The sequence below is a fragment of the Hyposmocoma kahamanoa genome, unplaced genomic scaffold (assembly GCF_003589595.1).
Source record: "Hyposmocoma kahamanoa isolate Upper Pololo Valley unplaced genomic scaffold, ASM358959v1 239, whole genome shotgun sequence".
In the NCBI taxonomy this organism is placed as follows: Eukaryota; Metazoa; Arthropoda; class Insecta; order Lepidoptera; family Cosmopterigidae; genus Hyposmocoma; species Hyposmocoma kahamanoa.
Window position 1 is genome coordinate 251,564 of NW_020653756.1, and position 24,832 is coordinate 276,395.

Here is a 24,832-nt window from a genome sequence, read left to right on the forward strand (position 1 = left end):
GAGAACAATCGAGCGAGTCTGTGTGATATTGCATGTAATCGTGACATGAACGAATAGAGGTATAACAATAAATATGTCGTAAATTAGTCCGTAATTGGTATCGCAAAAATCATCTTTCATAACCAATATTGTGACGCTAAATGACTTGGGACTTGAGCAATATTTCGAATATTTCAACATACTCAGTGACGCACAAACAATGGGGAGTTGATGACCGCTGATGACTCCAGTGTAACTCTCGCGATAGATTGTTATACGTGATGGAAGAACGGAACGGAACTCGCGAAAACGCTGTGTATGGAATCAATTTATTTATAAAATTAATAAGCAACATATCATCATCATTAGCTTACACGTATCCACTGCACATAAGCCTCACCCTGAGCATGCTAACTCTCTTGGTCCTGTGCCGCCCGCATCCAGCCGCTGCCGGCCACCTTTCTCAGGTCGTCCGTCCATCTTGCCGTAGAGTGTCATACTCTACGTTTGCCTTGACGTGGTCGCCACTCTAAAACAAGTCTACTCCATCAGTCATCAGCCCGCCTTTAGGCATGTCAGGCGCACTCTTTTTGGGAGCTATGTCGATCACTTTAATTCTCTGACGTACGACTTCAATACGAATTCGGTCCATAACAGAAACACCAAGCATAGTTCGTTCGCAACTTTGAATGTAGACGTAATTATGCACAACCTCATTAGTAGCCCTACCTACGGTTACACGTCTCGGGGTTATTGTGTGCGTTGAACATATTTTTCGTTTTGTCCAAGTTCGTCCTGAGACCCATGCTCGCTGTGAAGAATCGTTTAAGTCAGTCAGCATCTCAAGCAAAGGGCCAACCATTATGATAATATCATCTATTCTGTAAATCGAAGGTGTTAGATGTACTGCCCGTTAATTTGCCCTGTCTTTTTCTTTTTTTTATTATAGTTAATATCATGTAGCGGGACCAACAAGTCGTGCACCTGATGGTAAGCTACACGCCTGTCCATGATAGTTACAGTGCCACTCAGAGCTTTAAATCGCATAAATCTGAGGGGTACTGCCACTGCGCCTGTCACCCTAAGACATAAATTGACAGGTCTCATGTGCCTACTATAATTTCTACCAGCAGCCTTACCCTTCAAACAAAAAACAAAAACCTTCGAGCATCTCGAAGACGGCCTCTAACGCGCTAGTGAACGGTTTCGGAGAGATGAAGCATTATATTATGTACTCGTAATTAAGGTCGCACGTACTTCACTAACTCTTACGTAAGTTGAAGTATTGCTTAATCACCCTACAAGCTATGTAAAGTATTAAACGCTGCAATGAGATGGTTGAGCTAACCAACGCTGCGGCAAACTTGGCACAATTTCCAATAAACCATAAAGCCATTTTCCACAGCTAATTACTGTCACAAACTAGGACTCATAATTTCCAACAATTGGAAGTGCCGCTTAAAAATGGTCCGATAAGTAAACAGCAGCTGTGGCGACGATCGCGCGAGGGGCGGGGGCGGGTGCGAGCGGGGCCGCCGGCGCGTGTCAGGCAAAAGAACGCGATTAAAACGTAAACTTACTCCAATAAACTTGCGCTAATGCAACTTTAATGTTCGCCTTATGCACCTACAAGTAAGAATTATGATGGATGTGACAATTCTGCTTTCATTTTCCAACACTCATTGTACGGGCATCTGACATGACGGAACGTGACTGCCGCCGCAAACCACCAATACCTACATACATATTTACGATACTGTGGTAGTGCAAACACGACTTTGGTACTTGGTACTTGGCGCAACGGGCTGGTTTCCGCAACTCGACGACAAAGCGCCTATTTTGCGTGTGGGCAAACACGACTTATTATAATTAATAAGTACATGAACAGTAGCGACACGCTTGTTTGTAAATACGACACTAAAATTTTTTTAAACTTTCTTTGGTAAATCTATTTTAGGCTACATTATCACCGACATCGCTACCTTGAAACATACAACGCAGTGACTTTTAAACATGAATATCGTTAATATTTATGTTTAGATAACAGTCAACTAACATACCACATCCTGGCTGAATACATCCCGGGCGGTGTCTCGCGACGTTTATGCAGATTACCCGCGATTCACTCACATTTTCGAATTCTTCCGCCGCCAACGCTCGGCGTCCCGGCCGCCGTCCCGGCTGAATACCACTTTTGCTCTACTTCATAAATTTGATCATTTCGAACCTGCTAGAGAATATATATGCAAACACAATCCATTTAAAAGTATTTTGAGTTGCAAATTGAAATACTTTACATAGCAAAATTGTTCAAAAACTAGCACAATACAGTGCAAAATACTCGTTATTATACAAGAATAAATACAAAAACAAACAAGATATGCTAGTAGCAGTAGCGCTCCTTCTGGAAGAGTTCGTCCAGGATAGTGCTGCCGCCTTACCTATTTCTGTCGCCAAGCAGTAATGTCAGCATTACCGTGTTCAGCTGGTGAAATTACAGGTACATGGGACTTATTAACTTATGTCTCAGGGTGACGGACGCAGTAGCACTGCCCCGCAGATCTTTACGATTTAAAACTCTGAGTGGCACTGCAATTGTTATGGACAGACGTGTAGCTTACCATCAGGCGCACGACTTTTCGTCCCACCACTTGATATTATTATAAAAAAAGTTCCTGTTTTGCAGGGTAAGGGTGCTGGTGAAATTACAGGCAAATGTGGCTTGTCAACTTATGTCTCAGGGTGACGGGCGCAGTGGCAGTGCCCTTCAGATATTTGCGATTTAAATCAGGCGCACGACTTCTTCGCCCCGTCACTTAATATTGTAATAAAAAAAATTTTAACTTTTAGCGATCCCTTTCGGGCAAGCTCGGCTTAACAGGATAAACTAAACAAAATAATAATAATCAGAGGATGCAATAAATGCTCATTACACAAGAATAATACCAATTATTACACCTAAAAACTAAAATCTGCCTAACGAAAGAGCGGCAGAGTTTAACCATTGTGACGATTTCAAGTGTAATAATGCTTACCTATGAAATAAAGAATATTTTGAATTTGAATAAAACCTAGTACATAGATATCGTTGAATAAAACAAAATACTTAAACAAACATTTGATAAAAACCATACGTACAACCACATACTTACCTATATTATGTACAATCATAACGGAAAGAAAATAAAGGCAGGAGGATAAACAGGAGAAAAGACTAGACAAAGCTGTACATAGAATTTATAAAATAGCATTGTGTAAACGATACAACTAAAATACGCTGGAGAATGATACACAACGTATAATTAAACTCCACGAAAAAAAATGCACCATAAGTCTAGCCAGGGACGATGTTAATAGTTTTCTGGGGCGACAGTCGCACAAGTGTCGGCAGCTTGTAAAGTGCAGCGCTAAAATCTCAAGTGCAAGTCATCTCCAGTTTCACGCGACATCTTACAAGGAGAACCATAAAGGATCCAACGAACCGACAGTCGAAACACTGTAAAACGACGCTCTTTGACAACTTAGTGCTAAATTGCAGACGCATAATGCAAGCTACTACGAGTTATAATTGTAGTGGGCTATGTGAAAACAAGACAAAAATGTATGTCGTCAATGTGTCGCTTGATATGCTGTCGTACTGAAAAAGTTTATTACACAACGATGGCTTTTAACGAAAAAAGCCACGCAGCACGCAGAGAACAGCAAAATATTAAGTAAAAAGACGCCAATAACAAATTCACTGAAATTAGGAATGTGTCGTGAAAACACCTTGCTACTTCGAATAAAAGATGACTCAGAGAGGTGGCATCTCATGAAAGGGACTTACGTAGGTAGGTAAGATTCTTGTCTGGCCCAAGAAAGTTTCTAATTTGATCTTAAGATATTTATTAATGTTTTTCTTTATCATTATTTAAATTCAGGACGTATATGTTCAGACGACATGCCAGTCTTATCTTATGATCATAGGATGACATAGATAGAATCCTTATTCTTATGTTGCACAATTTATTGACAATTAAAATGTCATTTTTTATTATATTGCATCAAAGTACTATGTAAAGTAACGCGATTTACTACGTCACACAACGTAATGTTATTTCCTTCAAAGGGTTTATTCAAAGCCAGCTAAAATCTATCCGTGAAAGCAATGTTTATAATATCCATGGAAAATTATAAAACTTCAAAACAATAAGGGAAAGTGCTGCTTCGTGCTTTGGACTCATTTTAAGAGTTTTGGATACGATATGTTTTACTCACACTCTTGTACACTGCTTTTTGTGATACACCTTGCCTTAATGCCAATGCGTTCCCTGTCAATACAAGGAAAGGATCCACCACCAGTTTACTTATTTTAACAATATCTGACAAAGATGTGCCAATAGAGGAAACCAATTAATTACTGATTATATAACTGACATTCGCTGTCTCGTCTCCTTCCCGTCGTCGTCGTCTCATAACAAAGGGCTTGTCAACCAACCCTCGCTCATAAGAGCTTGTGTTTTCCTCTCGACGTCGGTGTTGTAGTTTTACGCACACACAGAGAGGAGTTTCAGGATCATTCGAACGATTAGTATAATTAATTGTCATGAACAGTTGACTACGGTGATCTCCCAAGTGCGTCCCGGGTCTTGTATAGGGGTAGTAACATCATTCTAATAGGGCACCAATTACATGTAATTATAATAATAATGTACACACTCAACATAGTCCCGCACTAGGGAAACCCTGTGTCGCGGGTGCCAAGGACACACACATAGACAACCACAAATTACCCCCAACTCAAGAGTGAAATAAATGTAGGCCATACAAATCTTTCTCCGACCCGGGAATCGGACCTAGGACTTCTGCGTGGCAGTCCGGCAAGGTAACCGTTCGGCCACGGAGACAATTAATTAAATAAAGATTAATTAATAGAATATAATCATGTTCTCGAAAAGAATGAATGTTGCTGATACATGTCAGTATTGTGACAATATTTGAAACGACGATGATAAAAACCGAAACAAGAAGCTTTCGTACGAAATATTAATGTGAGTCAAAACTAAAAATTCACTGACCTACCGAAAATTGTAATCGCTACCATCAAAATTATAATTTAAAGCTGAAGCTAACTTTAAAGAATATGTAAATAGTGACTTGGATGATAGGTACATATATTTTTACGATCGTGTGAACTTAAAGTAGCCTATAACACACATATGTATAAACATACAAAGATAACACAAGACATTTTTATGGAGTAGGATGTGAAACAAAAACTTGGAATGAGAATGGCGCACCGCACGTCGGAGATGCTGGCAACTCCGCGAGTAGGATTACTTTTGATATGCAAAAGCTATCATCATAAAAACAAAACTTGCATGTGGACAAACGAAGTCGCCAGTGCCGAGATCAGTTAAGGGCGACAATCCCGCGCGGCGCATTTAGAATTCATTGAAAAACTCCGCCTCAAACTTATCTGATCGTAAACGGCGACGACCGCACCCCGCGCCCGCCATCCAACCCTTCATGTCCCGTCTCCAGTTAAGACAGTACAGGGAAAATGCTGTGTAGATTTTAATTAAGTCACAGTACCTTAGTTTTCTTCTAAATGAACGTAAGTTCATTTAGAAGAAAACTTCCTCATAATCTTTTGATTTTCCACTCCAGTAACGTTTGTTGGAGCCTACTATTTATTAAGTTTCACAAAAAGCCGAACAAATAAATTTGGATGACATGCGAAATTGATTGTACGCGTAGCGAGGCCTTTCATACGCGATCTTCGTAGACCTCTCCATGACTAGGAGATATCCAACTTAGCAGATACTTATAGTACCTAATAACGTTTCTCGGTTCTGAGAAGGCCCCACTAAGCCTCTGATTATCTCTTAACCTACTTGGCATAATACCTACTTCCGAAATGTGATGCCTACCTACTTGAGACATTACATACAAAGTTCACCTGTGAAATTAACTTTGCGTTAATTACTCTGACTTTTGTACTAGCATATTACTACAGACATAACTACAGAAAATTACTATAATTACATAGTTCAAGTTATTGGGCCATTTAGTAAATAACAAATACTCCTCAACAGCGTACCATTACTTACATGTTGTAACAGATATTAGGTTTTGGCCAAACGTCAAGTGACCCTTGTCACTTACGAATGACGATGTATCCAAAGTCCAGAGTTCGGTTCGCGCAACCCACTGTCCACTATCCCCTCGACTTGCATTAAGCCCCTGATTTCAAAGTCATGAACCACTTTACTGTCCACTTCAATACCCTTTACTTTTCAACTTACCAGTATTTTCTGAGAGGGAGGGTATGTAGGTTCTCAAAAATCTGCATTCCATTGCGCATTGGGTTGCGAGTGAAATTTTTACAGAGACAGACGTAGATGCGACAATGTTGTAGGATATAAACGATTTAATTCTTCGGGGCGTTTGTTTCGAATGGACTTGTGAGTTACGGCGAAATAAAACATATCGCTGTTGATCGTTCGCGACTTCACGGTCAGACTTAGACTGCATAGTAGATGATAAAAGTACACTGTTGTTACATTTCGTTTTATAAGTTTGATATATTCGTGATTCATGAAGAACTGCACTAAGTTAGGATTGATTTCGTTCGAGCATTGCGATACTCATTTGAATGAAAGGATACAATGGCGGTGTTAACGCGTAGCCATCTATAATAATACCCTATATACAACAAGTTCATGTTGAATGTATTCAGAAACTAAAAAATCACTGTACAAGTATCCTACCTGATGGTGCAAATAGTATGTTTATTTTTATTGCTATTCGCGTTTGTGTCGCGCAGAGGGCCGGTACATTATCGGCGGCGGCCGCGGCGACCTGCTGGTGGTTCGCGACGCGCGGCCCGACGACGCGAGCGCCTACGCCTGCGAGGCCCAACACGCGCTGACCGGAGCGAAACGCCGCAGCGCCCCGGTCAACTTATCCGTCTCTCGTGAGTGCCAACGTCGTAAACGGGTTCATAGCGCGCAGAAAACGCCAGCGCCTGCGCTTATGTGAACCATGAGTAATAGTAATAACTACGTATATTAATAAATTTGTAAACAGTTGATCTCTCAACTTGTGTCTGTGTCAAATAGTAATATTTTATGTGTAGTTTGTACAAGGGCTTGGACTGGAACATTGTTAATTTCCTGATCAGTGGTAAGTTCTCACGTAAGTGACAATTGTGCTAATGAAAATAAAGTCTCTTTGAACCTAATTTGCTTACCTGTGGAATAAAGGCGATTTCAGCAAGAGACAAACAATGTTTTGCAGACTCTACTGGAAGCATGGCGCCGCGAATGTTGACCGTATCGGTTGATGAAACCGTCTTCCAAGGAGAAGACATGAGACTTGTTTGCTGCGCCATCGGCAGTCCACCGCCCTCGTATAGGTGAGTGGGTGCATGATGAACATTTTGACGAAGTTTCGAAAGTCGGCATCAAAATTTGTAGCTATTATACCTATCTACATAATATATTTCGTTAACTCTTGTAATTTTCAGAACTAGGTAAATCGAGTTTGTGATTTAACATAGTATTGTTTCAATATTGCGAGAACACATAGGATAGGAGCTGTACGCTTAATAGGTTTTATGCGTTATCTTTTGGTGCGAAGTAAAATCGAGATAATTCCACGTTGTTCGTATATAAAGGAAAGTTATGTACCTACTTAAATATTTCTTCCGGCAGTTGGTTCCGCCACAGCAACGGGCGCCTGAGCCCCGTGTCGAACAGCATCCGTGTCTCGGTGTCGGAACAGGTGCTGATCATCAGGCGGGCGCAGCCCTCGGACGCGGGCCTCTGGACGTGTCGCGCACACAACCAGTATGGCGAGCAGAGGAGGGACGCCAGACTCACAGTTCGCTCAAGATTGGCCGTTAGTGTTCAGCCGCAGTTGCAGGTCAGGCGTCTACAGTCTCACTTCATTCTTCTTTCATTGATAAGCGCTTAAAGATGTAGCTCTCTCGATTTTGATCTTTTGCATGCTTTCCTGGATTTTTTTGATTGACTTTATGCGCACCCGCATAAAAAAGTTGAAGAGATAATATTTTTACTAGTTATCATAGCAGTGCGAGCGATTTAAATGGACATAAAGGTTACACTTTGTAAGCGAGTTATTTCTTGTTATGTGGGTATCAATCCAAAATAAAGATAATAATAACGTTGTCCTAAAAATATCCCCGAACTCAGATTCATTATATTCAATCGATGATTGAACGCGTGTAGAGAGAGATATAGGTACATTGTATTGTAATACTCCTACATGCGTAACATTTGTGGAAACGTAAAAGTTATTTCCATATTCATAGGCGATATTATTGAAATTCCTAATACGAAATCCAAGAGTGATGTTGGGGGAAATTAAACGATCCAGGTTCGGGTAAATACTGTCCTTTTTAATATAAATTTATTCCTTATATACTAACTACATTGAGCCACTCCAAAGGGGTGGTCTTCATGGCATCATGTCATATGACAATGTTCATATTTGCGCTTAATTCCAGTAATTATTTCCTTATATGATGTTATATTATATTTATATTATATCTCTCATATTAATATTAATATATAAGTAGGTACCTAAATGTTGTCTACCTACAACACAAGTAATTCGGGCATCAATAAATACGCGCCCCGTTTGCGCCCCACCCGAGCCGATTCGCAAAGTGAAAAATAAGTATTCAAGGCGCAAGACACGCGGGCGACGACAGGCGAACGGGCCACACCGACATCGAACATCATCTGCTTGCCGAATATAGACAAGTCGGATGTGGCTAGATAACTAGCGAGGACCGTCCTCTGTGGGTATAACTATATTCGTATAGCTGCAAATAATTCAAGAACCGTGTAGTCGCTGTAGAGCTCCTTGTGAAAGAGTTGGCCATTTCTGCCGCCAAGCAGTAATGTAGGTAGTAAGGAGAGTGAGGGTTCTGGCAAAATTATAGGCATATGGGACTTGTCAACTTGTGTCTCAGGGTGACGAGCGATTTGAAGCTCTGCGTGGCACTGCAACTTTTGTGGACATGCGTGCAGGCATACGATCGTCCCGTCACTCGATATTATAAAAAAAATAACTTCAATTACGTACCTATATGTAAAATACATACAGATACTATAGGCAAAAATTAACAAAATATAAAAACGACGTACCTGTCGGGGCCAAGAACGCGACATTGAACACCATCCCACCATTGATGAAGCAACGTTTTCGTAGATGTTATATTGCATTGAAAATCTTCTAATTAATTTTAATAAAACACTCAGTCCTCTCTCCTCCACTATCGGCGTGGCCGCACCCTGACTTGGAAGAAAGGAAATGAATTAGGAAACGTAATAAGGTGCGAATGAAAGTTTAAACTCAGCGCTCCGAGTGGTACAAGTCACAACAGGTTTGTTCTTTCTTTGCTCATTATTGCGGATCATTATCTCTGGACTCCAGTTTATTGGAAATCACATTAGCGGAATTGATGAAACTCTGCCGAAACTAACTTGTTTACCGTTCCAAGCTTACAAGTAAATATTCACCAAGACGTTGCCTAAGTTGAATTTAATTTTAAACTTATGGAACAATACTTAGGTGAACGTTGGGTAAGTTAATCAAGAAGTTTGGCTAAGTTAGATTTATGTCGACACGCACCAACTTTTCAAATAACTGTCTTCGTACAACTCCACACATTGCCCTCCGTTGCCTGAACTTAGCAATCATAATGAGGTTAGGCAAACCTCTCGATTAGTTTCAATTAAACTATGTTTAGTGCACTTAGGCAAGAGCGGAACTTGTATGTATCACAGTATCTCGTGTGAATTTGCTGAACACTTACGAAAAATAATAAACTCATAATACGCATCAACTTACTTTTAACTTCATAAATAATTAATGGCAGTAGAAAGAATCCGTATTCCTTTAACGGTCCACTTGAGGCTACGTTTCATTATGATGCGGCGGCAGCGGTGCGATGGTGCGGTGGTGCGGTGGTGCGGTGGTGCGGTGGTGCGGTGGTGCGGTGGTGCGGTGTCACAGTAGAACCACTCGTTTGCGATGCTCTAATCCGGTTTAAGACGGGATGCGTCGTGACAGCGACTCAGAGTGATGCTTCCGTCTGCATTATTCATGAGATCGATCCGAGTTTCCAGGCCGGTACACCTTTCAGTTATCATTCTCCACACTTCTATTCGTATAAACTGATAATTTATTTTTGTTTTAATCTTTTTTAATGAGCCCTAAATATTAATTTACAAAAATGTACTCCGGTGACGTAGCTTTAGCATAACTTTACCGGAGCAACTATGAATCGGATCGGAAGTCGGGTCTTCAATATCATTTGGTAAAAATCAACAGTTTCATTGTCTAGTCACGTTTTGTTTTCATTGCAGCAAGTGTCAGATGTCTCTTCATGAATAGCTTTTGCCGTCGCAACAGCACCGCTCGAGGACAATACAATATAAATTGAATATATTTTATTCAGAGCGTTGCTCGTCTCAATCCATAAGTCTTTGCGCGTATTGACAAGAGGTGATTCGAAACGTTTCTCAGCGTCGATATAGCTTTGAAATTGTTATAATGGAATCATTCAGAATATAAAGTGAGAAGCGTGTTCGTCTTAGATAACCAGCACGTCAATCAAATGTCAGCTATAATGAGTGTCAGTAATGTGATGCTGTTGCAATAATACGGCTTTATTGTTCTGAAAGTTTCTAACGCATGGACATTTATCAACATGCACAACTGATTCGAAAGACTCATCATCATATTCGTCTTCCTCTTTCTGCCGTATTCGAAATTAAAAATATATTGCTTAATAAGTCTACTTCAACTTAAATGTGGATCTAGGTATAGGATTACTTATGCACATCTTTATTGGTTGCTTTCCTAATTTAGGTTGCAAGGACCTCAAATTCCTGCTTGTACCTGCAGGTAGCGAACTCCGGTAGCTCAGTGACGTTCAACTGCTCGGTGGAGGGCGAAGCGCGCGTGCGCTGGCTACACGACGGCGTGCCGGTGGGCGGCGGAGAAAGGGTGCTGCGCGTGCACAGCGTGGCGCGCGCGCACCGCGGCATGTACCAGTGCGTCGCGGAGAGAGACCTCGACAGTGCGCAGGCATCCGCTGAACTGCGTCTTGGAGGTAAGATAGAGAATAAGCGACTGCTAAATACTTGAAATGCTTGAAGCGGTACTGTTCCCGTTGATGGATAGTGGCAATTTATTTATTTCGAAGATGTCCGGCACTACAACCGTACCTATCTCATAAGCGAATGGAATACGATTGAATTTTAAACCCGAAGACAAGGCCCGTGTTTATGCACTATCCTCTCTTCGACACAAAGCAAAGTGACCGGCCCCTCCCTCCCGTGCCCCTGCCCGCTCGCACCGTTTAATTGATTCTCCGGAAGCGGTATTTGCTACACGGGAACGGAATGATAAGCGATCAATTACGTTCTATAATTAAATTTTATATTACGATCTGATTAAAAGTAAAGTCGCATAGAACTCAACTTTAATTATCTGCAGATAATTTAAATGGGAATGTCTGAGTAACGGTACAATAAAGCCCAGTAATGAAAAACCTTTCCTTTAAAGTTAAGATAGGCCCTCCATTTAATTCAGAAGAGTTCTTTTGGTCGACTTGTTCAGACCCACGCGAACTTACGCAATATATTCGTGAGAGGGCTATCAAAGGCATTCGTACTTGACTACAATACTGTTTTAGGAGTTTAAATGCGTGATAAGAACATTCACCAAGTCGAATCCTCTTAAGTTACAGTACGGTCGGTGGAGTGAAAGGAGTGGCACGGTAGAATCTCATTTGAATATTTACGCCGTTGCACCTTGCGGGTTTATTGCGGCGCCGCCTTTGCGTAGGCGATTTATTGCACAACTCGCTTCATAATTAAGGCTACGAAAAAAAGGATGTTCCGAAACACCTATAGGTACCCATTGAAAGGTGTAGCTTTTGTAGAATAAGAACTTTGCTGTTGTCGACTAATTTGATCTTGCATCTCACTATTAACGCACAGCTTGTGAAAATTAACTTAGTTGTCATTTTTAATAATAATAATAATTATTATTATTTTTTATTTATTTTAGGACAACGTAAATCCATATTTAAGTTAGTTACAGACTTATAAACTATGTTAGTAAAATATTTTAAACAAAGATCGCGTAAATTCTATGAGGTTCCTCATGAGAGGACCCTCCACATTCTCAGCAATCATTTTCAAGATGCCGTTGCTACTGTTACGAAGTCTGTCTAAAAGAGAAGCCATTTTCTTCCGTAGTATGGCAGAAAAAGAGTCTGTCCGCGCTTCCACAAACATTGCAGACGCACTACAGAACTTCGGCAGCCGCAACAGCATCCTAAAAGCATTATTATATTGGGTGCGAAGAGCAATGTACGACTTTTGTGTATGTCGGTACCACAGGCTACCCGCGTAAAAAGAAGAACAGTAAGCCTTGAAAAGAGTTATCTTAGCTGCAGCAGAGCATCGAGCAAACCTGTGAACTAACGTATTAGCCCTTATTGACAAAGCTCTACGCTCCCTGTCCATGTCATCATCATCTCTGAGATCAGGCTTGATTAAATGTCCTAGATACTTAAATTTAAACTCTCTGTTAAAAGCTACCCCATTCAATTTGATCGGTGGTACAACAGTAGGACACTTACTTCCTGCCGCAAAAACCATGACCTGTGACTTTTTTACCTTGTATACTAGACCATGTGACGCGGTATATTACTCACAGACAGCAACAAGCTTCCTAAGCGCGCTGACGGACAGAGCCAACAGCACCATGTCATCTGCGTAACTTATGTTATTTACGCAGACATCATCTACGTAGCAGCCGACTCATAGCAGCGTGTGGGACTGAGTTTTGCGATCAACTCATTTATATATAAATTGAAAAGCTTGGGCGAAGTCAACCCACCCAATCCAACTTCATCCCACATCCAATCCCCTCCAATCCAACCCATACTGCTCAGATAGTCTGTCATTCCATCTCACAGTATTGACCTGATCTTTGTACCAAACTTTAAACAAGGACAGTACGTCACGTGGCAATCCGGTCGAACCGAGCTTCGCCTACAGGATATCGTATCTGACCAGATCGAAAGCTTTTGAGAGATCTAAAAAACAAGCATAAATCGGCGTCCGCCTCTCCGTATGGTATTCAACGGTCTGCTAAAGCAAAAGCTCAAAATCGCACTTTCTGTAGATAACCCTGGTCTAAAGTTAAACTGCGCATCATGAAACTGTAGACGCTCTTTGAGACGAGAGTTTAATATACCATCAAACACCTTGGAAATGACGGTAGCCAACGAAATGGGTCTGTAGTTGGTCCGATCAGACACATCTCCCGTCTTATTCTTTACCACAGGTATCACAACAGTCCGAAGCAACTCAGGGGGCAAGTATGAATGTATAAGGCATACATTGAACAATAAGGAAATAACTCTCGGCAAATGAACTCCAGTATAGCGCAGGTGCTCGACACTCAAGCCATCATGGCCAGGCGACTTACCTCTTTTCATATTGAGCAAAATAGACGCTACCTCCTTAGCACTAACACTTGTCATGGGCTGGTCTGGACATAGTTTATAATCTAACCCCTCTACTGAAGGGAATTAAGATTTGACCTTAAAAAGATCCCTAAACATGTGAGCAATCTCAGCCGCGTCACTTACTCCATCGATGCTCACGGGCAGGCTTGGCCTACTATTTAATTTATTTGTAGATTTCCAAAATTTATTAAATTTTTTGTTCATGTGATGTTCCGCGATTCTAACCGTTTTTATCTGCATTTGATTATTTTGACACCACTTTAATCTACCTTTGAAAATTTTTCTGCTTTCAATCATTTCATAATAAATTACTCCATTTTTAGGTTTTCCATGTAATTTCCATAATTTAAATTTCGATCTGACCTGCTCGTAAGCATCGCTGACATACTTAGTCCACGCAATTACTCTTTTTTTTCTAGTAGGTCCACTTTTACATGTCACGAATGCCGCGTCACACTATACGTTCACAATATCATTATATAACCGATCAATAATTAACCTATGTTCTAAAATGTTACAGAAAGTTTTTACAGCAATTTTGGAATTCAGTCGGAAAATTTATATTTTTAATGATTTCTCGCAAAATAATTTGACTATATACGTATATTTCACAAATAAAATAAAAGATCGCATACTTACTACTTACTACTTTGTACTTGGTGCAACGGGCCGGTGTCCGCAACTCGACGACAAATCGCCTATTTTACGTGTGGAGGGTCCTACTCGTGCCACCCAAGTTCCTCCAGGAATTTCAGCAACCTCCTCGGTTTGCTGAAGTTTTCGGGGAGCGACCTCGGCACTCCAAGGTACTTTGCCCTGTAGACCAGTGTAGTAGGATGTGCGCGGCCGTTTCCTCCCCATTAGAAGATCACTTATAAACAAAGCAGCACAAAATCCAGTTAGACTTACTGTTGAAAGAAAGACTCAAAACAAAGCCCGTGCTTATGTTAAGAAGATGCATCAATATGGTTTAATTGTACACTGCCGCATTTACCCAATACCCAAGAGCGCGATAATCTACTTTCACTGTATATATATTAACTATAATATATTAACTGCCTCTGTGGCCGAACGGTTGCCATGCCGGACTGCCACGCAGAGGTATCAGGTTCGATTCCCGGGCCGGGAGAAATATTTGTATGGCCTACATTTATTTCTCTCGTGAATTTGGGTGTAATTTGTGATTGTCTATGTGTGTGTCCATGGCACCCGCAACACAGGGTTTCCCTAGTGTGGGGCTATGTTGAGAGTGTGCGTTATTATTATTATTATTATTATTATTTCAAAACAAATATACGTGATTTAAATCCGGAAAAATGGTTTCATTTCCTATGTGTAACAATCGCGAAAACCAAAGAACTCGATATTATTATTATCACTTAATATTTCTAAACAACGACGAAAGTGTGTGTGTGTGTGTGTGTGTGTGTGTGTGTATATATATACTTATTCTAGAGTATATTATACATCAACAATTTTAAAATATTATTAACGTGGACCTTACAACAACTGCCACAAGATAGTAGATAAAGTAATGGAGGCATTGATATCATTGACAGGCTATCATAAGGAAGATGTATCGTAGCTGGTGTGGGGAATAAATCTCGGCGCCATATTGGTGGCTCGAGACAACTGACAGCATAAACCGTTCAGCGCGATGCTCGAAATTGACGATGGTACGTGACACAAGAGCTGAGATATGAGCGTGATGAGTTCAGGCTGTTACAATTTTACAGGTTTTTATGGCTAGGCCATTCGGAAAGATCGGGAGATGAGCGAAATGTGACGGGAGCATATCTGTGTTTTTCCACTGGACGAAGATCAATCGATCGACTCAGGTACCGTCACTAGAGCGACGCCGTGGCAGCTGATCTGTGCGAACTTCGGGCCAAAGATTGGAGAGAGATTGCCAAGACCTACTTTAGATCGCTGAGGGCCGGCTCAGGCGTTGTAGTAGTAGCGGTTATTGCTTGGAATCTGAACATATCAAACATGCTGCGATTAAAAATTCTTAACGAACTCACTAGGTGCAAACGTGACAAGTAGTTTCACCTGTCTTGTAGACAGAGATACCTTATTCATCTACCCAACCCAAAAATCTGAAAATTTATAGAGCACAATTGTTTACGCTAATGACAACAGAACCATCACCACGGAGTGGATCCCACCAAACGCAAGACGAAGCCGTGGAAGACGCAGAACGAGATGACATGACGAATTGGACGCATATATGAGATCTTGGTCTGTAGCGGCGTTAAATCGCGAAGAGTGAAAAAAGGGAAGGGAGGCCTTTGCTCTGCAGTGGGACATTAATATCTGAAAACTAAAATGAAATGATAGTAGGATTAATAAACTCCTATCTTTAGCACACAATTTGAAACAATAGCATCCAATACGTTCGCGTTAGTGACTTGATTACAACAAACCACACGGAGAAGTGACGTGCAGCCTCCGGTCATTACGGGCCGATAATCGATACGGCTGCTCTCATCGATGTTACATATACCTACGATACTTGCTTGTATATTACACACATGCAGCTATTAGGCACATGCGTAGACTCGTACTATGTGAATCTGTGGCGTATTTGGAAAACGGGGTCAATGAGACGCCCCATTGCGTAGCATAATGCAGCTTATTTACCTACATCTGCAATTGTGAGGAGGCATTTCTAAGAGTACATGTCGTCGCAAGTAGGTGCTTTTGTCAACACGAAAGATAAGTAACTCATAGTAATTTCTCAAGTGTATATTTTGAGATTATTAAAGAAAAATTTTCGTTCTAGTCTTTTTTCTTCCCCGGAATCTTTTATATTCATGGTACTCATGTAACGTTGTAGATCAATAAACGCAAAAGTATTAGGGTAAATATCTACCCACTTTCAGCAAGGCCTTTAGCCACCGTGACTATCGCGGTCCGTCGCACAACGCACAACGCTCTGTAATAACAAACGTGAGCATTAACATGTTTCAGCCGAGTTCGCTAAACCCAATTGGAATCTGTTTGAAAAGAGATACGTACCGACATACTAAATTTGTTAAATTATTTCTAATCTTGATCCTACCATGGTTCAATAAATTACCTCAAACGACCTATGATTAACACCTACGAGTCTTTATCTGCCGCAAAACACCACAGGCTATATAATAATATATAATGTAATGTCGCAGCTCAAGACCGACAACCACACAAGTTATATGCCTTTTATTACCTATACTGGAGTTAAAACCGTGAAACATTGTTCTTGGTCGGGTAACCTATCACAAACTCGAATTTCTTTTTTCCGAATTTCATTAAAAAACAGTTCGATTTCATTAGTGCGATGACAGTTTTGGTATAAATTTGCAACACAAAAATATCTTACAGCAGAAGTATCGTTTGTCCGAAAACTTATTATTAGAATAATTATTACACATACGTATTCCTTGGCCAGAAGTTTATTTGGTCTAATCATGTTTGTTATGCTGTCTGTTTCCATATAATTTAGATTGCGCTTCGGCAAAATTATTATTCTTAGATAAAATACCGCCATACAATTTTACGGTACAGCTCCAAAATTCTGAACTGTACTTAGATGGTGCACTGCAAGTCCCACTTACGCAATTTTAGGTTAGTATTGATAGGTTAGTGTATGAAAAAGCGGCACGATCCGAAAGAAAGAAGCAAGCGACTACAACTCGATCAAATTAACTTGCACCTCGTTTACCATATTTTCTAAAGATGCAAGGTGTTGTAATTTGACTAGTTGTATTATGCGACACGTTCTAATACATTTAATATCTGTAATAAGAAATAATGTAACAAAAAAGTGTGTAATGGATACGGCTTTTTTACAAAATAAAAATATTCATTAAATTTTTATTGAATTGATATTCAATTATTTTTTGTGAAATTACTCCACTAGTTTGTTATAATTATTAAAACAAAGATCGAAACACTCAGAAAAAACACTCAGAAAAAAATCCTTCGATCCGGTCGGATTCGAACCGACGTCTTCTTGCATACCGTGCCAGACGCTATACCAACTAAGCCACGGAACGAACCAACGGACCTCACGAATTTTTCTATGTGCTTGCGTCGTGTCTTTGTACTTGGTCTTTCAACGACTTTTTAGTCGTAGCGCCATCTATGAGAAATCAATGACAGATTTATCACCCAGTTAGTACCTTTACAGCTACCAGTCCTGGCGAGAGATGTCGCTATTATATGTATTAATTAAATTTTTATTGAATTGATATTCAATTATTTTTTGTGAAATTACTCCACTAGTTTGTTATAATTATTAATACAAAGATCGAAACACTCAGAAAAAACTCTCAGAAAAAATTCTTCTGTCGCCGTCGAAGTCGGTTCGAAACCGACCGGATCGATGTTCGATCGATGTTTTCGGACAAATGAAACAAAATCTATTCAATAAAAGTCTTTATCAATAAAAGGTTTTCGGAGAAACAAAATTCTGTAACATGATTATGTTTCTAGCTTACGATAGGTAACCACTTGGTCGCAGTCAGACGATGTTAATCTCATAGTAATGGAATGTAAGCCGCCGAGCTGGTCATAACTCGTGCTGTGTGACAGAGAGCGTAATATGCCGCTAATATATGACCTGCAATAAGGACTCGTTTGTCGTGGGTCAACAGCACCATTCTTCAACTACCTGCTGTTATTATACTGAATTAAATTTATTTCGATGTTAGTTGGTTAAAGGGGCCTAAACAAATAACGCCGCTTTACCGGCCATTCGAAGTGGCAACAAAAGAAATGAACTCGTCTAAAACTCCCAGGGTTTTGCTGAATTTTTAATTGGGACATTTTCCTAATTCGGAAACAATTCAGTGAGAGAAATGAGCCGAACAATTGGAGTAAACGGAACGAGTGATGTTTTCACAAGCGGGCGGCGAGCGGGCGCGTTGCCAGCGCTGCCGGTGCGGCAGCCGCCCGCGCCGCCGGCGCGATACCGCCGAAGTTATGACAGAGAACAATGGCACGGCATGGTCTATAATAGGTAGCCGTATAAATACCACCTTAAGCTTTTTAGAGTAACGTCCGAGTACCATAATTATATTCACAAACTTAAATAAGACATTCTTTTATTTAAAATGTATGTTCCTGTGTTCGACACCGTTCCACTTTTTTCTTCTGCTACAGCTATTCCTACCAAAATGGACAGTGCCGTACAGGTACACACAATAGTCGGCCAGCGCGGCGGCGAAAGGCGATGCGACCTGCAATAAACATTTCGTGCACACTCCCGATCACAATAATTTAGAACCCTGCTAAATTCAGGAGCAGATAAGTCAGCGGCTTTGCCGTACTTTACGACCGCCGCCGGGCGGGGTCACAGGCTTCGCTTCTTAGTTAACTTCAGCTTAGATTAGGTACAGTATAAACCGGTGCTCTGCGTTTAATATTGCAGGGCGTTATGAACGTCGTTAAAAGTTATTGCTAATGTAGAGACAGTCTGAGACGCCAATAAACTATGAAAGCTAGTAGTAGTTTGGAATAAACCATTGTACTGTACAATACATATTGCACTAGACGACTGTATATTCCTTGTCCGTTTCAATAAGGCTCATTTTGTAGCATTTCCTAAACAACAAGAAAGATAGGTCTATACGTCTTGGCATAACCTCCGTGACGCATGGTCGTCAGGAGGGCGATATTTCACGCTAATGGCGCGCGTTATGATCCGTTATAAGCGAACTCATATATCCTCGTTGTGTTGGCTCGCGGCGTGGTCGAGTCGCGGCCCCGCCAGCCGTTGATTGGATTTTGTTTTGACGCGCTGATTTATTCGCCGCCGCGGTCGCATCGGCGTGCCGACATCACTCATCGGCCGAAAGCCAATACACGAACCAATTTCGCTCGCTACAAATTAGCCGACAATATTTCTTTGTATCGTGATGGGAAGCCGCTTCTGTAGAAAAATAATATGATAAACACATGTAAAATCATGTAACGCAGATCCACAAAAAATACAAAATGTGGGTCTAAATTTTCGTACCATTATTTTGTTCTGCAATTGTTCCAGACACAACACCCGAGCTGCATTACACATTCATCGAGCAAGCTTTGCACCCTGGGCCAGCACTTGCCTTACACTGCGTGGCCTCAGGCTCTCCGGCACCTAGGTTCACCTGGCTTCTGGACTCGCAGCCCATTGAGGAACATTCCACACCGCAAAGGTAACAAAACATCATCATCAACACTATCAACCCGTATGTTCCACTATTGAGCACGGATCTTTTCTAAGAGAGAGAGTTTAGGCTATAGCCAATGTAGTTGGCATCATCAAACGTTCCAAATATTGTGAACGTTCTTTGATGTGTCGTTTACATCATGACGGTTTCCTTCACCGTTAGCAAGAGGTATTGCTACTAACAATTGACAAGGTAAAAAAAATACAAATAATAAAAATATAAGTATTATAAGAAACTTGCGCTATAGCGCTATGGACTAATATGATTAAAATTGTTGTCTTTACAGAAGTATCACACAGTTCATGAACTCGAACGGCGATGTTGTTAGCTATTTGAACCTGACATCCGTCCGACCCGAGGACAGCGGCCGCTACACTTGCCGCGCGCAAAACTCCCGAGGAACCGTGGAGCACTCTACCAGACTCAATGTGTATGGTAAGAAATCGTCTTAACATACAGGATGTAAAATCAAGCCCAGCAAATTCCTTAAATATATCCTGTTTGCATTATTCCAGGACCTCCATCAATCAGGAACGTAGGCCCGATCCGAGTGGTCGCCGGCGCCAACACAACCATCTACTGTCCCTATTCCGGATTTCCAATCAGGTTGATGGAGGTGCATTTGCTTAGTAAAATTATAAGTTTCCTTTTTATTTGTTTCTGTCTTTATCGTTCTTAACTTTCTTTTTTGTGTCATATTATTTTCAAATTGTTGATATTCTCCGACCCTGTGAATAACTTCTGTAATAACTGTTCTATTGTGGGTGAGTTCTAAATCGGTGTAGTGTAATAGAGAAATCATTTTAGTCTTTGGAGTCATCAGAATAGTTTTTGTATTTGCGTTCCTTTAGTGAGATCCGTTGGCAACGAGGTGGTTTAGACGTCAGTACTACCGGCGGGAGAACCCTTTCAGGCACAAGCGGGGAGTTGCTGCTGTGGCCGGCGGAACAAGCTGATGCCGGCATGTACACGTGTCGCGTCTCGGCGCCTTCTGGCCAATACGCTCAAAAAAATATCCAGATCTTTGTCAGAAGTAAGTACTATCAACCAAAATCCATTTATAAAGTGGATGATGGTTATCGTATTTTTGGTCCACTGTAATAAATATTTTCTAATTTCAGATCCGCCAAAAATAGCAGGATTTTCGTTTCCAATGGATTTAGTTGAAGGCAGTTCTGTCCAAGTACTGTGCGGAATAACGTCAGGAGACAAGCCTGTATACTTTTCTTGGCTGAAGGATGGACAGCACATACCTTCAGGTTTAGGGGTTCAAGAAAAATCACTAAATGAGTTCAGTTTTCTCATCTTTTCTCATGTGACGTCAAAACATAGCGGTGAATACACATGTGTCGCCAGTAATTCTGCAGCTGAAGTTAACCACACTGCAAGATTGGCAGTTAAAGGTACCTTTAATTTTGATTTTGATTTTAGCGCTGATTGTTTGTTTGATTTTGTGTAACAGGTAACTGACTACTCCGTAATTCATTAGATCATCCTGCTTACAGTGGCACCGTCGTGGTTGATTGAACCACAAGATGTATCTGCACTATTAGGCACTCAAATATTAGCTCATTGTGCCACAAAAGGTTATCCTGAACCGAGAGTTTCGTGGCTTAAAGGACACGGTAAGAAGTTTTGTTTTTTTTGACGATACTTAGATAATTCTTTGAATAAACTGACGGTTTTATTACTTCAGGATCCGGTGTGGGAGACTTCAGGCCAGTGTCAAATATGGATCTGCAATACGCAGTGTTGTCGAACGGGTCCCTGAGCATCTCGCCGGCAGCCCATCACCACGAGGGCCAGTACATGTGTCGAGCAGAGAATGGGATCGGCCGAGGGCTTACGAAAATTATTACAGTATCTGTTAATGGTAAATTTATGTCCATTCCCTCCAAATACTGTACTTAATTTTTTGTTTTGATTATATTAAAAGCCTCCCAATTGTCAAATAATTGATAAACATTTTACAGAGCCTGCACACTTCGAATTCTCATCCCGCAATATGACAGTAAAACGTACAGCACAAGCAAATTTGCAATGCGAAGCCAGAGGAGACCCGCCTATTCAGATGCAATGGACACACAACATGAAGAGAGTCGATTTAACAACATACAGGTAAGTAATGATTCCGTGTTAACGTCCAATCTGCAGAACAAGAATATTTAAAAATTTTGTATTTTGTAATCAGTCGTTAAGATTGAGTATAATTAATTACAGGGTGTCTGTATCAGAAAAAAGATCAGAAAGTGGTGCTAGCTCCCAGTTAAGTATAGCGCACGCAGAGCGTCAAGACTCTGGCGTATATCGATGTCGAGCTGAAAATGCCTATGGGAGGGATGAATTGCTTATCTACTTAGCTGTTCAAGGTATGAACCGGATATAAGTTTTTGAATTTTTTTGTGCCAGGTTGTCAGTAATAAGTTAAAAATTTCCATCCATAGAATTCCCAGAATCTCCACGAAGTCTCCATATATCCCGACGGGAAGCTCGTGGCGCGACTATAGCCTGGCGCCGAGGCTACGACGGTAACGCCCGAGTACACGTCTACAGATTACAGTACAGAGTCGTAGGCGACAGACACAGGACGGAAAGAGACGATTGGACATTGGCTCCCACCAGAGATATACCGGCAGATAGAGTCCATGAAAGGTAAATTGTTATACCACTCATAGTGTAATTACAGTAGAATATTCTAGTATTTCAAAAGTTGACATTAAATTTGTTTACAGACAGGAATCTTTCGAGCCAGGTGCTGATATAATTCTCGAATATAGAGTGGAAGGCCTGCGACCGGCCACGGCGTATGCGTTGAGGTTGTCAGCCGTCAACGCTATCGGAGACAGTGAATATTCAGATCCTGTCATTGTGCAAACGTTACAAGAAGGTTTGTTTATATCAATGCAGTTAAGTTTCTATTACAAATTTTGTAATCGCATGGAAAAATAAACATCGCAATTTTATATTACAGCACCGTCTGAGCCTCCGCATAATGTGCAAGTTCAAGCATCGGCTCCAGGAGAGTTGCTTGTCAAATGGCAGGTACGAAACGTCGTTATACATTTCGTGTTTATTACAAATGAACAGAAAACCACATCGAGTGATTAAGTTAATTTTATACTTTTTTCTTAGGCCCCACCACAAGATTCTTGGAACGGCGAACTCTTAGGCTATGTAGTGACGTGGAGAGAAGCTGGCGCCAGCGAGAATGTGTCTCAAGCGCTTACAACGTCTGGGTGGGGAGCGACGCAGGCCGTCATAGTAGCTCTTAGAACTCATGCACATTACGAGGTTAGGGTGCGTGCGTTCAATGCCGTTGGTGCAGGTCCGCCGTGTTCTCCTCTTACCGCCACTACGCTTGAAGGAGGTTAGTTAACTCTAAAATGAAATAAATATTGTATGCTGCTACTGGTTGTAGTTAAATTCAATATAAAGATCATGTGATTATGTTACAGTACCAGAAGCGCCACCAGAAAGGGTTCGGTGTGAACCTTTATCTGCGCAATCCATTCGAGTGTGGTGGGAGGCTCCTCCTATGAATTTACGCGGTGGTACTCTTCTAGGTTACGAATTACTTTTCGAGGTACGTGTTAATGTCACCTTATTATTAATATTTCTTAACAAGTTACGTACGAGACTTAAGAATGATACGAGTGTAACTGGTGATATATTACGGCCGCCGCTAATGTGGGTGCAGCGCGCGCGCACCAATCTGCTGCACAACGCGCCCCATATGCGGGCGCTGCGTGACCTCAACGCGGTATCACACGACATTGATTTGTTCGATTGTACTCTGAATGAATTCGCACAGGCCGTATATTGTAGAATATCAATGGAAGTTGGTTACAGTTAACATGTACGTAAATATTTTGTTACTAACTACACTATTGTATTAGGTTATACCTGTAATGATAGTTGTAAGAGGTAAAAATAAATAAATAAATAAATAAATAAAAATTATAGGCAGTAGACAACCTAGAAGCTCAAGTCGAGACTCGAAGATCTGGTTCAATGGAAACTGTTTTACAATCGCTCCTGCGAGCTACGAATTATTCCATCACAGTGAGGGCGAGGACTTCCGTCGGAGCCGGTCCTGCTTCTCAACCAATTTTTTGCACAACTCACGAGGACAGTAAGTCATTGATTCAGTTAAACTCGCAAAAGAAGCAGTGAGGTTTTGCTGTTTTGATTGAATTCGGATTTACAGTTCCAGGGGCACCGGCCGACATCAAAGCTCTCGCAAGTTCAGAAGACTCAATCGAAGTGAGTTGGTTAGCACCAACGCAAAAGAATGGCAAGATCAAGCACTATACAGTTTACAGTCGACCTCAGAGGTAGCATCTATTTTTGTGTACTATTTTGTCTTGTGGTTGGATTTGCAAATGATACTAATAATAAAATTGTTTATTTATTTCAACGCTTGATGCGTAAATGAATGTAAAAACTACTTCACACAGAGTTTAGTAACAAACTAATAACGTAGAAATATGATATACTCGAATGCGAACGCAGAACGAGCCAGCATCACCGGCTAACCGTGGTACACAAGGACAACGAAGACGAGTACCACGTGGAGGTGAGCGGGCTTCAGGAGCAACAAGTTTACGAGTTCTGGGTGACCGCGTCTACGTCCTCGGGGGAAGGCGAGACGAGCGCGGTCGTCGCCAGGAAACCGAACGGACGAGGTGGGGACAACTACGTCACAGTCGCCGCGCGAGAATCTCAGAGGATTAGGCCGTTCCGTTTCGTTCGCAGCGCCAGCGAAAATTACCTCGTTCGGACGCGGCGTTACCGCCGCTCTGGGCGCCCGAGTGCGGCTGGTCTGCGACGCGGTCGGCGTCCCGCCGCCGCTGAGGACGTGGAGCCGGCGGCGCCCGGCGCCCGCCGTCGCGCGCGACCCGCGGCTGCTGCTGGAGGGCGACGCGCTCGTCATCCCGAGTGAGTGGCCGCCCGCGGCCCGGCGCCGCCGCCGCCGCCGCTGACCCCCCCCCCCGCAGGCCTGGACGGCGCGCTGGCCGACAACTACACGTGCGCCGTGCGCAACGCCTGGGGCGAGGAGCGCGCCTCGTGGGCCGTGCGCGCGCTGGCG

General features: G+C 41.7%; 1 protein-coding gene across 1 annotated transcript in view; it reads left to right on the forward strand.

Annotated features, from left to right (window-relative positions):
• The window catches only part of LOC113228733 (Down syndrome cell adhesion molecule-like protein Dscam2), a 76,846-nt gene that overhangs the window by 50,684 nt on the left and 1,330 nt on the right, over positions 1–24,832 (forward strand). The window contains exons 8-29 of the mRNA XM_026462095.1: positions 6,788–6,937; positions 7,261–7,378; positions 7,677–7,887; positions 10,903–11,110; positions 19,575–19,728; positions 20,030–20,178; positions 20,259–20,349; positions 20,595–20,776; positions 20,865–21,146; positions 21,249–21,368; positions 21,440–21,616; positions 21,717–21,861; positions 21,964–22,112; positions 22,188–22,395; positions 22,476–22,630; positions 22,715–22,785; positions 22,876–23,110; positions 23,199–23,326; positions 23,707–23,875; positions 23,951–24,077; positions 24,256–24,428; positions 24,499–24,681. Of these exons, the coding sequence (XP_026317880.1) occupies positions 6,788–6,937; positions 7,261–7,378; positions 7,677–7,887; positions 10,903–11,110; positions 19,575–19,728; positions 20,030–20,178; positions 20,259–20,349; positions 20,595–20,776; positions 20,865–21,146; positions 21,249–21,368; positions 21,440–21,616; positions 21,717–21,861; positions 21,964–22,112; positions 22,188–22,395; positions 22,476–22,630; positions 22,715–22,785; positions 22,876–23,110; positions 23,199–23,326; positions 23,707–23,875; positions 23,951–24,077; positions 24,256–24,428; positions 24,499–24,681 (3,585 nt within the window). The remainder of the gene's footprint in view (positions 1–6,787; positions 6,938–7,260; positions 7,379–7,676; positions 7,888–10,902; positions 11,111–19,574; positions 19,729–20,029; positions 20,179–20,258; positions 20,350–20,594; positions 20,777–20,864; positions 21,147–21,248; positions 21,369–21,439; positions 21,617–21,716; positions 21,862–21,963; positions 22,113–22,187; positions 22,396–22,475; positions 22,631–22,714; positions 22,786–22,875; positions 23,111–23,198; positions 23,327–23,706; positions 23,876–23,950; positions 24,078–24,255; positions 24,429–24,498; positions 24,682–24,832) is intronic.